The 14,938-nt window shown below is 45.6% G+C and overlaps 1 protein-coding gene across 2 annotated transcripts in view; it reads right to left on the reverse strand.

The window, feature by feature from the left end:
- KIF26B (kinesin family member 26B) overlaps positions 1–14,938 on the reverse strand; it is a 573,188-nt gene that overhangs the window by 113,987 nt on the left and 444,263 nt on the right. For both annotated transcript variants that reach the window (XM_049868602.1, XM_049868603.1), the window contains 2 exons: positions 7,799–8,005; positions 890–983 (listed from right to left, as the gene is read on the reverse strand). In XM_049868602.1, the coding sequence (XP_049724559.1) occupies positions 890–983; positions 7,799–8,005 (301 nt within the window). The remainder of the gene's footprint in view (positions 1–889; positions 984–7,798; positions 8,006–14,938) is intronic.

A 14,938-nucleotide genomic window follows, 5' to 3' on the forward strand; every position in this document is an offset into this window, starting at 1 on the left:
CGGATTAACTTCACATACTTACACTTCATATCCTTTCTCAAGTTAAATGCTGTGTATATTTTTATAGCATGAGCAATTTCCATTAAAATCTGGGTCACTGCTTTGATCAGAGATCAAGAGGAGAAGGAAGGGCTGGGGGAGACAGATGTGTCAGTGAGATGAAATGGGCTTTCTGTCCTGGCTTTGAACTGGCCTCTATCTCCTCTGTAAGGGATACTTTTTGGAGCTCCCCAGATTACTAACTTATCATGCAGGTAAACAAGGACCTGGTAAGCAGATGGTCACAGGTCAGGAGCGAGAAGGCACCGTGAGGGGACTGAATCATTAAACCCCTGTTGGGGTGTTTCACTGCCTCCTTTCACAGAAAATTCAGCACTGGGATGCTCCCTACAGCTTGTGGGAAGCAGGGATGGCTTTCGGGCTACTTACCCAGGCAGGTCCTAACTCAGGTCTGCACTTTGCCTGAAGGCTGTTCCTCTGGCTTTTGTGCTGGCTCCATCTACCAATCCTGATCCTCTCAGGAAGGTAGGAGACCCTATCTGCTCCCCAAACAGTCCTTGCTCAGGATATCTACATGTCCCTGCTTGCTTTCTGGGCTTGACTCTGACCTGTGCCAACTAGGAACAACCTGCAACTCCTTTGTTCATCTCTTGGACTTGAAGACTCTCTTAGATGGGTGGGTATCCACTTATGGTGGACACCTACATTTCCACTTACAGTGAACACCTACATTTCACAACCAGAACTGATTATTCATGATTATCTAATTCAGTACCTAAAAAAAGTTAATCCTTCCTTTCAACTGGGGACTCTGGGACCAAGAGGGAAGAACGGGTGGGGCCCACAGGGAACCCCACGAGCAGCAGGAAGAAGTAAAGCTCTTACTAACCCAGCTTGGCATGGCCAAAACAGAACACGCAGCCATCTGCCCCGTTGACCACAGACTGGATCACCTCTGCCACGGTTCCAGCACACACTTCAGCCTGTCAGACACAGAGGAAACACAGAGGTGAGCGGACCAAATGGGCCAAGACACCACTAACAACATAAAGGTGAATCCCCCTTCCTGGCCTGATGGTCCCAGAGTCATCCTATTCCCAGGTGGGTCAGCCTTTATCGTGAGGTGCCAGAGGTGCTCAGAACCCTTCAGAACCTTCCACTCCCTGCAAGCCTGAGCATCACACATTAACTGCAAACACCCTTCCATTAAGTGGTGGTACATTTCGGCTGCTGTACCTGTAAACCAAGCAGGGGCAGGCTGAAATGGGAACCCAGGGCACCCATGAACCTCATTTCTCTCTCCTGATGTCCACTTTGGCCTCCCTGGCAAGGCATTTAAACATTCCATTAACCCTCTATGAGGCACTGGTGGTTCAGTGGTAGAATACTTGCCTTGCATGCAGGGGACCCAGGTTTGACTCCCGGACATTGCATTTCATGTGCAGCCACCACCCATCTGTCAGTGGAAGCTTTCATGTTGCTATGATGCTGAAGGAAACCCTGGTGGTATAGTGGTTAAGAGCTACGGCTACTAACCAAAAGGTCGGCAGTTCGAACCCACCAGGTACTCCTTGGAAACTCTATGGGGCAGTTCTACTCTGTCCTATAGGGTCGCTATGAGTCGGAATGGACTTGACAGCAATGGGTTTTGTTTTTTGTTTTTTTTTTTTTGGACGATGCTGAAGAGATTTCAGTGGAGCTTCCAGACTAAGACAGACTATGAAGAAAGGCCTAGTGATGTACTTCTGAAAATCAGCCAATGAAAACCCTATGGATCACATGGGTCCAGTCTGCAACTAATATGGGGATGGCTCAGGACCCAGAAGCGTTTTATCTAATTGTACATGGGCTCATCATGAGTTAGGGGCCGACTGGACATTGGTTAGCTAACAACAACATTCACCCTCTGTAAACTAGGTCCTACTCTTATGTATTAACAAAATACAGCTTATGAAATGGGCCAGCTTGTTAGACGGTAATGGTGATGTGCCATTTTTAGGAGAGAGACCCTGAAAAACCTTGCAGTTCTAATACAAGCAGGAAGAAGTGTGATACATGCCTGCCTTCTCTCCCGAGTTCCTCCCTCCTTCTCAATCCATGGCCTCCTCTCTCGTTCTCTACTGATGTATTCAAGTTACACAGTATCAGTCACCATTTTACAGAACATTATAATGCGTGTTCTTGAGCTATTGTGTGTGTCCCATCTCGAAGTTGATTATTAACTCCTTAGACGGGGCCAGGGTCTTCAGACTCCGTTGTTATTTCCCCAAAACTCCTGATAATGGCAATAGATAGCTGCCATCAAGTCAGTTCTGACTCGTGGCAACCTTATGTACAACAGAACCAAACGCTGTAGATCCTCACAATCGCCAGCACGTTCAAGTCCTTCGTTGCAGCTAATGTGCCAATCCATCTCACCAGGGGTCTTCCTCAGCCTTGTTGGCCCTCTGCTTCACCAAGCATGATGTCCTTCTCTAGAGACTGATCCTCCTTGATGATGTGTCCAAAGCAAGCAGGTTGAACAATTTTCTGTTGTGATTCATAAGGTTTTCATTGGCTAATTTTCAGAACTAGATCACCAGGCTTTCTTCCTAGCCTGTCTTAGTCTGGAAGCTCCACCAAAACCTGTCTGCCATGGATGGACCCTGCTGGTATTTGAAAGACTGATGGCATAGCTTCCAGCATCACAGTAACACGAAGGCCATCAGAGTACAACAAACTGATGGACCAGTGGTGGCCCAATAGTACAGAAAACAACAGGAACTCCATACATTTTGTGGACGAACTTGGAGGTCTAAGAAACCTCTCTCTCTCTGGTTAGCATCTGAAACTCGTGCAGCAGCAGGAGGAGAGAATTACGCCCTGTGACTTGTTGCCTTCATTTCAGTCTCAGAGTTGGAGTCAGACCTCACCGAAGCATTCAGGCTGTGCAAACATTGCTGCTCATGGTAATCAGAGCAATGTGCCTCCCAGTGGGAATCTGAAAACCAGCAGCCTCGGCAATGAATGTGGTTATTCAGCTCCAGGTTTCAGCAGCACAATGAACCTAAGTATTTGGAAATCAATTTCCTCTCCCAAACCAAAACTGAAAAACCACACTCCTAACAACTGTCACTTGTTCTGGTGGTCGGGCCGCAGCAGCTCTGCTGGGGGCTTCTCCTAGGCAAAGGGGATGGCAGGACAGTGCTGCCATGGGGACCACCGGGTCTTTCACACCCCCAGGACCCAGGCAACAAGAGGCTGGAGCTAAACCCTAGGACTGAGGCCCTACCATCTTGATGGAATTTGCCAGAGGTACCGCTCCAGAACAGGGAGAACTTATTGCAAATGAACTCTGCCTTCTTTGGACATTAAGTTGAGATGGGGGTTGGGAGGCTGAGAGCCTTGAGACATACATAAAATAAACTGAGTTAGATTCGAGAGTCAGTGGGGAGAATGATGGCTGTGTGTGGACCAAACTGCCTTCACAGGTCAACTTGTGCAGAGGCCTGTGTGGGGTGCAGACACGGGAGTGGCCTCCTGTGGAACAGGGCGGGGCCAGAGTCACTTTGCAGAGGTCCAGTCCGGTAATCCACCGAAAAGGTAGTGGTCAGCAACCTGTCCATATGGTGTTTGTTGAAGAGCTGACACTGGCCACCTGGGGACCTGCGTTACTTCCTAGGGCTGCTGTATAACAAAACACCACAATGTGGGGGCTTTAAAGAACAGAAACTGATTGTCTCACAGTTCTGGGAGCTAGAAATCCAAATCAGGGTATTGGCCATGGTGATTCCTTCTGAGGGCTCTGAGAGAGAAACTGTTCCATGCCTGCCTCCTGTCTTCTGGTGGCTCTCAGCAACCCTTGGTGTTCTCTGGCTTTCATCTGCCTCCAGAGTTACATGCCCATCCTTCCTCTGTCTGACTTCCTGTGTATTTTCTCCTCTCTAATAAGATACCACTTAGATGGAATTAGAACCCACGCTACTCAGGTATGACCTCATATAAACTGATAACATCTTCAAAGACCCAATTTCCAAACAAGGTGATGTTCACAGGTACCAGAGGTTAGGGCTGCAGAACGTCTTTTTTTGAAGGCACATTCCAATCCATAACAGGGCCCTGGCTGCCTTTCCGTCTTGGCCTGGAGAAGAATGCAGCCGTCCCAAGCACAGATCGTGTGGGCAGGGCCAAGTCTGTAGGAAGCCTCTCCCAACTGCAGGTCTGAGGTCTCCCTACCAACCCTCGCCTAAGCAGAGGTCTGCCCCAGCAGTGGGCAGCTAATGACAGCCAAGATGACTCACAGATAATGAGGATCACTCATAAGGACAATGAGTAACAAGAAATACTCTGATCATTGCTTAGCTTCAGGAAGCTAATGTCCTTAGAAACTGAGAGAAGGCATAGCTCGTAATTACCCCAGGCCACTGTGGTGGCTGCTGCTTCACAGACCAACAGCAAGGGCCTGAGAGCAGAGGTCCGCTCTGCACACTTTCCTGCTTCTGTGCTTCAGAGGCTCAAAGGGTGTCCACTCCAAGGGGCCTGAGGCTGGTCACACCCAGCACAAGATACTAATATTACCACTGATGATATGGGGGCATTCTCAGTGGTAGAATTTTCACCTTCCATGGAGGAGACCCAGGTTTGATTCCTGGCCGATGTATCTCATACGTAGCCACCACTCATCTGTCACTGGAGGCTTGCGTGTTGCCATGATGATGCTGAGCAGGTTTCAGTAGAGCTTCCAGAATAAGACGCACTAGAAAAAAATGCCTGGAAATCTACTTCTGAAAATCAGCCAGTGAAAACCCTATGGCTCATAATGGTCTGAGCCCACTGAGCATGGGGATGCCATGAGTCAGGGGGCCAACTCAACAAGCGCTAACAACGAGCATGATATAATAGTAATAACAGCTAACATTTATTGGGCATTTAATATATCCTGACTGTGTCCTAATATGTCATGTATATAAACCCAACGAGTCACAGCAACTGATGAGATGTATTTTAGTCATACCTCCCTTTTACAGACGAGGATTTGGAGGCCCAGAGAAGTTAAGTGACTTTAAAGGACACATTGCTAGTAAGAATGGTGGAGGTAAAATTATCCAGCAAACCGAGCAGGATACACAGAGGTTACCTGGAAGACTATAGGAAAGATGTCTAGTCAGGAAAGGAGCTAGGAACAAATGACTTAATCTTTGAGTCTCTGTTTCCTTGTCTGTAATGTGAAAATAGTAATGTCCCGTTTTTCTACACCACAGAATTCTGTTGTTGTGTGTGGATGAGTTGATTCCGACTCATAGCGACCCTACAGAACAAAGTAGAACTGCCCCATAGGTTTCTAAGGAGCAGCTGGTGGATTTGAACTGCTGACCTTTTGGCTAGCAGCTAAGCTCTTAACCACCACGCCACCAAAAAACCAACCAAACTAAACCCACTGCCATCGAGTCGATTCTGACTCATAGCAACCCTATAGGACAGAGTAGAACTGCCCCACAGAGTTTCCAAGGAGTGCCTGGCAGATTTGAACTGCTGACCTCTTGGTTAGCAGCTGTAGCACTTAACCACTACAGGGCTCCTGTAATAAATTCAGTTGTATTACTTTATATAAAACCCATTGCCACTGAATTGATTCCAACTCATAGTGACCCTATAGGACAGAGTAGAACTGCCCCATAGGGATTCCAAGAAGCACCTGGTGGATTCAAACTGCCGACCTTTTGGTTAGCAGCCTAACTCTTAACCACTACGCAAGAGTCCAATGAGTTAATGAATATAAAACTACTTGAAAACTGCAAATTTATGGAGTTTATTTTAATACTGGAATTTTCTCAAAAAGTAAAACATTCTAAAGTAAGTGAAACTGCCCTCAGATGGGGACTGAGTCTATTGAGCACTGGAACCACTTACGAAATGTAAGCAAAGACTAACAATAAAAAATGGCTCCTTTTTCTGGAATAAATCTAAAACTCATTAGTAGTCTCTAATTTAGGGTCTGCTTTTTGGAATGGTTTCCATTTATGGAGATTGGTTTCTGAAAAGTTTTAACTGTGTTAATTAAATTACCTGTAGGCCGTTTATTAGACCCAAGGTCAGGTTTAGATTACTGAGCCCATTGGGTGGTACTACACACCAAAAAAAAAAACATAATGAAGAGAGAAACCATTGAACTGATTCATAAAGTACTTTGTCTTCTCTGGGTAAAACTCTTTGGGGGAAACCAGAGGCTCAGGTTCCTAATGAATGAAGCCTATAATATGTGCTACATGCCTATGGTATAATACAGAAGTCTACCTGAACATCATCACTTCCTATGCTCAGATGCGACATAGAGGGAATTAACAGAAGCTGGAGCTGGCAACTATTAGCACTGTTGTCCTCAGGCTCAGCTATAGGCTATCAGTTACCATACTAAACATGGCATTAATTAGAAACGAATTAGAAAGATGAAGCTGTCTGACACCAAAATGCAGGCAAAGTAGGCCACTGTACACCTGTAACCTGACTTATTTCTGTACTCAGTCAGCCCTAGGCTCATGACCCCTCTCCAATCCCCAGCCCCTCGCAGAAGTAGGCACTGTTTGGTACCACCCACACTCAGCGAATCTCCCAGGGCCAATCCCAGTGAGAGTAGATGTCTACTACAGGAGTCAGTTGCAATATCTGGCAGAGTATGCAATTAATTACCTGTCTGTGGCCCAGGAATCTTGGTACCTGGGGCCCCCGCATAGTTTACAAATTGTAATTACTGTTGACCAACAAAAACGGCTATAATTCTTCATCCCTGCCTCTATGCACACTCTTTTCGACATGACTTGGCAGCTTCTCCCATCAAGAGACAGATTACTTCTCTACCCCTTGAATCAGGGTCTGTGACTTGCTTTGGTCAATAGTGTGATGTTGTAGGAATTCTGAGCCTAGGCCTCAAGAGGTCTCGCATGCTTGGCTTCTTGCCACTGCCATGAGAGCAAGCCCAAGCTAGCCTGCTAGATGATGAGAGACAATGTAGAAGAGAGACTATTGGTCCTGGCCAAGGCTATTCTAGACCAACCTAAAGCCAGCTAATCCCCAAATGCATTACAGCACCCAGCCAAGGCCAGCAAAACTACCTAGCCAACCCACAACTGATCATGTATGTGAGCTGATCTAGGACCAGAAGAACTCTTTGGCTGGCCCATAGACTCATGAGCAATAATAAATGCTTATTGTTTTAAGCCACCGAGTTTTAGGGTGATTTGTAATGCAGCAATAGCTAACTGATACGACAGCTATTCCCCAGCCTCTCTTCTTCCCCTCCACCCCACTGATTCAGGCCATAGGACTGCTTTTCAGTCTCGGTTTCTCTGCCTAGCATTCCAGTTCCTTGCTAGAACTAGAGTCCTGCCTTCAACCTCAGTGTACTTATAAAGGGCTCTAAGACTTTGCCTAACTCTAACCCAGCTCCCTAAAAGGTCCTTCGCCTTCTTATTTGCCCACACGCAGAAGCCCAGGCAGGAGTGGGGTCCATTCACTAATGGACCCCAGCACGTTGACACAGTTGTTTTCTTCTGCTTCTGCCTGCTGTCTTCCTGCTTCTGTGTATCTACCTGTTGAAATTCCAGCATACTGGTCCTGCCCAGGGTATGACACCAGAAATTCAAAAGGGCTCAACTATTCAATGGAGCTCAAATTGGCTCCCAAAGCCATTGTGTAGATGAGGGGCTGGCTCATCGCAGTGCCCCAGAAGATGCCCTCCCAGCTCACAGGTACTAGTGAATGAGTAAAAACTTCTTTAAACTCATCAGAATTGCCTGAGCCTGACAAAGAGTTTTAAACCCACCTGAGAAGCATCTTGTGGAAAAACTGCATCGAAAGCAAACATCTTAGGAGGGACCTGGTTGGCTCTCTTTTGAAAGGTGTTTTGACCCCCACAAGTCAGGGGGTCATACAACGTGATTTGCTTCTTCCGTGGGTCCACCTTTAAGAAGGAGCTGGATTCTGAGGTGTCACGAGCCAATGTGGAACAGATGCGAACCATGACTTTCACCTGTTAAGAAACAAAGATGGGGAACCACATGGGTTAAGGCAGCTGGGCACTTTATGATGTCTTTAAGTACTCTAAAAAATAAAACCCCACTGCCTTCAAGTCAATTCCGACTCATAGCGACTCAAAAGGTCAGAGTAGAACCACCCCATAGGGTTTCCAAGGAATGGCTGGTGGATTTGAACTGCCAGCTTTCTAGTTAGCAGGCAAGCTCTTAACTACTGCGCCACCAGGGCTCCATATTATGTACTCCAGAGACACACATAGACATGGCAGCATTGAGCTTTCTCATGATAAGTTATGATGAAATACAGCATAATCCTTAGTGGGTCATGGGAAAACTGATATGCTTATAATTACCAGGTGGAGTATTTTGATATGTCTCCCACTTTCATATGGAGATGGCCCACCATGTTCTTTCTCCTCCTACTAATGTAAATTGAAAATTAACTGTGCCCTGGTGGCCCAATTACGTAGATAAAAAGGTAACCTAGACTGCCAAGCTATAGGGGCTGGTGCAGTTCTTTTGATGCTCAGAGATCAATAAACCACGCACGTAAAAGTTAGCACCATAATTTACTTCTCGCCCGTCCGTGCTCATCAGGACTCTTGAAGACAAAACCCACAGTTATTAGTGTCATCATTAGAGGGCTGTGAAATGGCCTGTTTTTAACAGTCAGCATTTGAAATGTGTTCCAAGGGGGCAACCATGGTAAAAGATTTGTTTGAAACATGTTATTTGGGATCCCATTAAGTGAGTATACAGAAGTTGTTGTCATCTCGGGGAACGAAAGCGCATCTCCGTGAGAAACATGAGGCAGTGCACCTTTAACCCACTTTCTGAATAATTTAACTCGAGCATCGCCAGTGCTGACAGCCAGTCCAGCCTCAATCCCCTGACTGAGCATGGTACTTACGGAAATAGGCCACCTGCCCTGGCGGCCTCAGGCGGGTGGAAATCCAGCTAAAGCCTCACACACAGGTCTGGAGGCTAACGTCCTCTGAGGAGGAGGTCTGTTCTCTCACCAGCTCTTTGTTACTATGTTGCTAGTTCAGTTTAACACGCATCACATGTCAACAATGTCAGCTGAGCATCTACTACGGACTAGGCATTCGGATACGAAGACACATAATACATGGAATAGCAAGGCAGACAGACATAGAAACAGATTATTCTAAACAGATTATTCTGGTAAAAAAAAACAGTGGGGTACATTCTGCATATACATATATACAGGATTTAAAAAAAAAAAATTCCCCTCTCTTGCTCCCTTCATCTAATCTGTTATGCGGTTTAATGAGATCTCAGTCACACAGCTTTTTATGGCAGGAGGGGGCAGAGGGGTTGTAAATTTTTAAGATATTTTAAACATACAGAAATGTTCAGAGAATAATATACATTGTGCAGTGAGGTCACCGTCCTGCATTTCTCGGCTCTGTCTGCTAAGACTTGGGAACTAATTCGCAGTGCATACAGCTGAAATGAAGCTGATTCCCAGGGCACTGAGCTCCTCAGATGCACTGCCCTGCGCCCCTCTGTGCTTGTTCTCATAACTTAGGAATAATACCTAAGTGTGGATCCAGAGGAGTCCCTGGGTGGTGTAAGCAGTTAACGCCCTTAGCTGCTAATCAAAAGGTTGGAGGTTCAAGTCCACCCAGAGGCACCTTGGAAGAAAGGCCTGGTGATGTACTTCCAAAAAATCAGCCATCGAAAACCCTGTGGAGCACAGTTCTCATCAGACACACATGAGGCCACCCTGAGTCAGAGTCAACTTGGTGGCAACTGGTTTTTTAACCGGTGGATCCAGAGGCTGAGTGCTGTGGTGGAAGGAACCTAAGGTTGGAATGAGGCAGCCCTCTCTGACTTCTAATTGTGGTTTTCCCACTGTGATGGCACATAATGATACCCGCCATTTTCTGAGGGTCTGTTATGTGCCAGAGCTGTGATATTATCCACATTATGTCATTTCATCCTCACAGTAATCTTCAGTGAGTAGGTATACTTGTCCATATTTTACAGATGAGAAAACTGGTGCACAGATATTAAAAGATTGCCCACAACACTGAGCTTGTGGGTGGTAAGGCTGGAATCTGAACCCACTTTTGTATGATTCCAAAGCCCAGATTTTTCCACTATGACAGCTGCCACCTCCCATTGTCAAACTTCTCAGCCTCAGTTCTCTCCCCTGTATAACAGGAAAGCAATGCCTATCTCTTGGGACTTTGGTAAAGGTTAAGAGTGTTGATGTGTGACCTGCTGACTGTGGTACAGCGGATGCGATAGGGGCTTGATTCTTGCTTTTCCTCCTCCCTCCACCCTTTAATTGCTTCATCAGATTGTGATATCTGACCATTTTCCATTCACAGTGTTAATGACAAGGCTTTAGAACTCCTTGCCCTGGACTCTGGGTGTCATGAATCACAAACAGGACACCATGAAGGAGCACTATAGCAGAGCCAGTTATTAAGGGCTGGGCCTGACAAGACTCCTATTAGTAAAACACCATGAAATCCCACTGTCACTGCATAGACGGCAATAGCTGCTATGTTTGTCTGCATTCCATTCTGGACATGTTCCCTGTGAATTTCCAGTCTTGTTGCAGTTCCATTTATTTCTATAGATTTGCCCCAGTAACACAGCAGGTGTGCTAAGAGCATATGTTCAAGTTGCAGCTTTTGGTAGGGGCCTGGGGCCTCTGGCTTCCTGGCTTCTAAACATTGTAAGTCAAGGATGCTGCAATGCCGGGCAGAACTGATGGAGTCACATGGTCCACTGCATTTCTATTTCCCGATTTCACATGCAATCTCTGGGTAACTAGAGGTGCTGAATTTAAAATATGAGCTAAGCCAGTCAAGGGCCTACGATGAGAAGCAGGAAAAAGGCTCTGAATTAGTGAGTCATTTGTCCGGGAGGAACACTCCTGCATCTTAATGAAGTCCCAAGGCCGGCAGTTCAATTTCTGCACACAGGCTGCAGCTCCCGGCTGCTGGTCTGGCCAAGGAGATACACAGCCCTTTAAAAACCCATTGGACTCTGGCTGGGGGAAATGCCACACTATTTTCTTTTCTTTGCAATTCATTTAAATAAATGGAGATTTTTTTTCCCCCTTAAAGGAAGGAAATTAGGTTTTTATGCTTTGCTTCCTTTATGTCATTATTCCTTTGGTCCAACACGCAACTTCCTGCTTAATCCTCTGTAATTAAAGTACTTCGGAGATACCACTTGTGATCAAGAAGCCCCCCAGACTTTTTGCCAGAAGTTCTAGCTTTTGTTACAAATCCCGTGCAGGTTCTTGGCAACATCCACTTTACCCCTATTCTTCCTGAGGCCTGGGTGGAGGGTCCAGACGCTGGTTAGCATACATAGCCTTCTCCAGGGCTCTCAGGGCAAAAGGAGACAGTCACTACTTCACTCCCAATGGCAGACCTGTTGGGCATGGAGTGTGGAAAGCTGCAGAAACAGTCAGGTGGAGGGAAGGAGGGCCCAAAGCCCTGATCCAATGGAAAGGAGGTGAGTACCTCCTGCACCAAAGTCATCACTGGGTGAGACCCCACTTTGGCCTCGTTTATCTAATTATTCAGCGGATGGTACAAGACAGCTGTTGCTCTGGGCAGCAGTTGTCTCTATGTGCTGCTCATTAATCATTTCAGCACCTCCTTCTGGACTGCATTATGGGATGGAGGGAGTAAGGAATTGAGAGAGACTCACTGAGAGCTCCTGAACTGTACAAACACTCCATCAATATAGGGGCGATCACCAATGGCCACCATAGCCCGAGTGGAGGCTAATGAGGAGTGGGCCCCATAATCGCTCACCATTAGCCATGCAGGATCACAGCAGACAGAGATCCCTGTTTGCCCCCAGTCATAGAACACAGATATGTGGTGCAGATGGAGAAGGCTCTCCTCTGCCTGTTTCTCTACCCAGTAGCTTCCTGGCTGGAGGCTTTTTCCAGACTATAAAGCTTAGAAGGATCTTGGACAAATTTGACCATTCAAAGAATCCCTCACCAGGCAGATAAAGAGCACGGATGATGACAAGGTAAAGGAAGGAACAGAGAACCCCATCCATTGTTCTCACTCATTAGCTTCATTTAAACTTCTAAGGATACCGCAATGACGGCCCTCTACAGATACATACCACCACGCATCTGTTAGTTGAGACTAGAAGCTATTTCAAATACCAGCAGGGTCACCAATGATGCACCGACATTGGACAGGTTTCAGCTAAGTTTCCAGGCTATGACAGACTAGGAAGAAAGGCCTGGCGATCTACTTCTGAAAATTAACCAGTGAAAACCTTATGGATCACAACAGAATATTGCTCTATATAGTTCTGGAAGATGAGACCCCTAGGTCGAAGTCACTCAAAATATAGAGTGGCTGCAACAATGGACTTGAGCATACCAACAACAGCAAAGATGGCAGAGGACCAGGTATTGTTTCATTCCATTACACATAAGGTCGCCATGAGTCGAAGCTGACTCAGTGGCAACTGATGACAACAAACAGACACATAAAACAATGGGCTGTTCCCTGACCTGTGTCTTGGCCACAAGAAGTATCCGATAAAAGTATGTTGATAGTGATAGTTTTTTCCTCTTCAAGGTTACAGGTTAACCATGAACATCTTTCAATTCCTTTACGTTTCTACATTGTTGCTCCCTTTATATGACGTCAAAGTTAGAATTTTAAGAATGAGCCCTGTAGAAGCTTGTCAAGGTGCAAACAAATCAACTTAACCAGAAATACCATCTGGAATAATTGCGGCAGTATTAGGATCACCTTTGAACCTTCCACACCTATTCATAAGTTTCTGGAAATATTTCCCCAAGGTAAATCAGAGGCAAATAAGATCAATCAGTTGCTGTCGAGTCAATTCCAGCTCTGTGCTTCACAGGACTTTTTTTTTTTTTCCTCTAAATGTTATTTATTTTATTGTTGTTGTTGAGAATATACACAGCAAAACATACACCAATTCAACAGTTTTTACATGTACAGTTTTGTGACACTGATTACATTCTTCGAGTTGCGCAACCATTCTCACCCTCCTTTTCTGAGTTGTTCCTCCCTCATTAACATAAACTCACTGCCCCCTAAGGCTCCTGTCTGATCTTTCAGGTTGCTATTGTCAATTTGATCGCGTACAGATAGTTCTTAAAACGGCATAATGCTCAAGGCAGACCTTTTTTACTAGTTAAGCTAAACTATTGTTCAGTTTTAAGATGACTTCAGGGGATACTTTTGGTTTACGGTTTAAAATGATCTCAGGGCAATAGTTTCAGGGGTTTTATCCGCCCTCCATGCTTCCATAGGGTTTTCAATAGCTAATTTTTCAGAAGCTGATTACCAAGACTTTCTTCTGAGGCATCTCTGGGTGGACTCAAACCTCTAACTTTTCAGTTAGCAGCCAAGCACATTAACCATTTCCAGAGACCACTCAGGGTCTCTGACAAATAAGGTAAGTTGATCATAAGCCACCAACAGTAAGGATAGCGGGGAAAGTAGAAAAAGTAACATTGGCAGAGGGATTCTAAAACTAAAGCAGTCATCTAATGAGACAGCGCAGCCAAGTGTAGTGCATCACTTCTCAAAGCGACTCTAGCCAGGATCTTATTTCCCTACTAGTGAGGTGAGTGGTAGTGATGGTGAGGCCTGGATTCTTCACGGGGAAATGTGATCTGCAGAACTATTGATCAGCTTGAGAGAGCCAAAGTGTAAGCAAAAGGCTGGGTTGGTCTTCCCGGGTCCTGCCTGATGATAGCCATGACAGGGTAAAAGCAGCACCATGCTACCCTCAGTGCAGACCAAGAAACCTTTCCTAGTTTCTAAACAGTTGGGGGTATGATTCAACTCTTGAGGGAAAAAGTTAGCGGGATAACAAGAGGGCCCACTGTATCTAAAAACAAAAGTGTATCTCCCTTGGTACAAGCACCCGAGTGTAACAGGCACAGCTGTGAATGGGGAGCCAGGAGGCTGGGTTCTAATCCAGATGCCACCACCAAGGAGTGGCTCTGCAGCCTAAGGTAATCATGTCACTAACCTGGGCCTTGGCTTTCTTATCTCTAAAACGGGCCTGTTGGCGTGCTACCTACCTTGAAGGATAGTTGTGAAGAACTACAGAGATAGACAGTAAAGCAGTATAGAGGTGTAAAGTGTTATTATCTAAGAAGAAAGCACATTCCTTAAATCAGATAGTGTAAAGTATGCTTTCTACATCAACTTAGCGACAACAGAAGCCTCTTTCCTAGGCTTAATTTTGCAAACTAAAGCAAAAAGTTCTCTAATAAGTACACACATAGACAGAGACAAGTGAGATAAAGAACAAATCATCCTCCCCCCGACTGCTGCCCGCCTCAAAATTAAAGAATATATGGTCTGTTCAGGAGCCCTGGTGGTACAGTGGTTAAGCCCTCAACTACTAACTGAAAGGTTGGTGGTTGGAACCCACAACCCACTCTGTGGGAGAAAGATGTGGCAATCTGCTTCCATAAAGATTACTGCCTTGAAACCCTATGGGGCAGTTTTACTCTGTCCTACTTTGTTACAGGCTAGAATTGACTTGATGACAATAGGTTTGGTTTTATTTGGCTTATAATCTATTTACATTTTGGTGAAAGGTAAGTAATCCATGCAAACTCTGATCTGAGCATCTAAAAACTAAATTTCCCTCATTTTATTCCTTTCTATAAAAATTATGTGGTGAAGGCATCTGATCTCTAACTTCACGAGGGGCAGAGAGAATCACCATCGGCTTCAGCCCAAGGCTGATTCCTATGAGGCAGAGGTCAGACATATCTCCTTTCTCCAAACTTTTCACCAGTTCTGACAAAAGCCATCCCTTCCATGGCACTATTCTTCTCTGCTGGGTTTGATAATTTGTTGCAGTGGCCACATAGAACTCACAAGCCATACTTACAGTTGTGGGGTTTAATA

This window comes from Elephas maximus, chromosome 24 (genome assembly GCF_024166365.1).
Source record: "Elephas maximus indicus isolate mEleMax1 chromosome 24, mEleMax1 primary haplotype, whole genome shotgun sequence".
Taxonomy (NCBI): Eukaryota; Metazoa; Chordata; class Mammalia; order Proboscidea; family Elephantidae; genus Elephas; species Elephas maximus.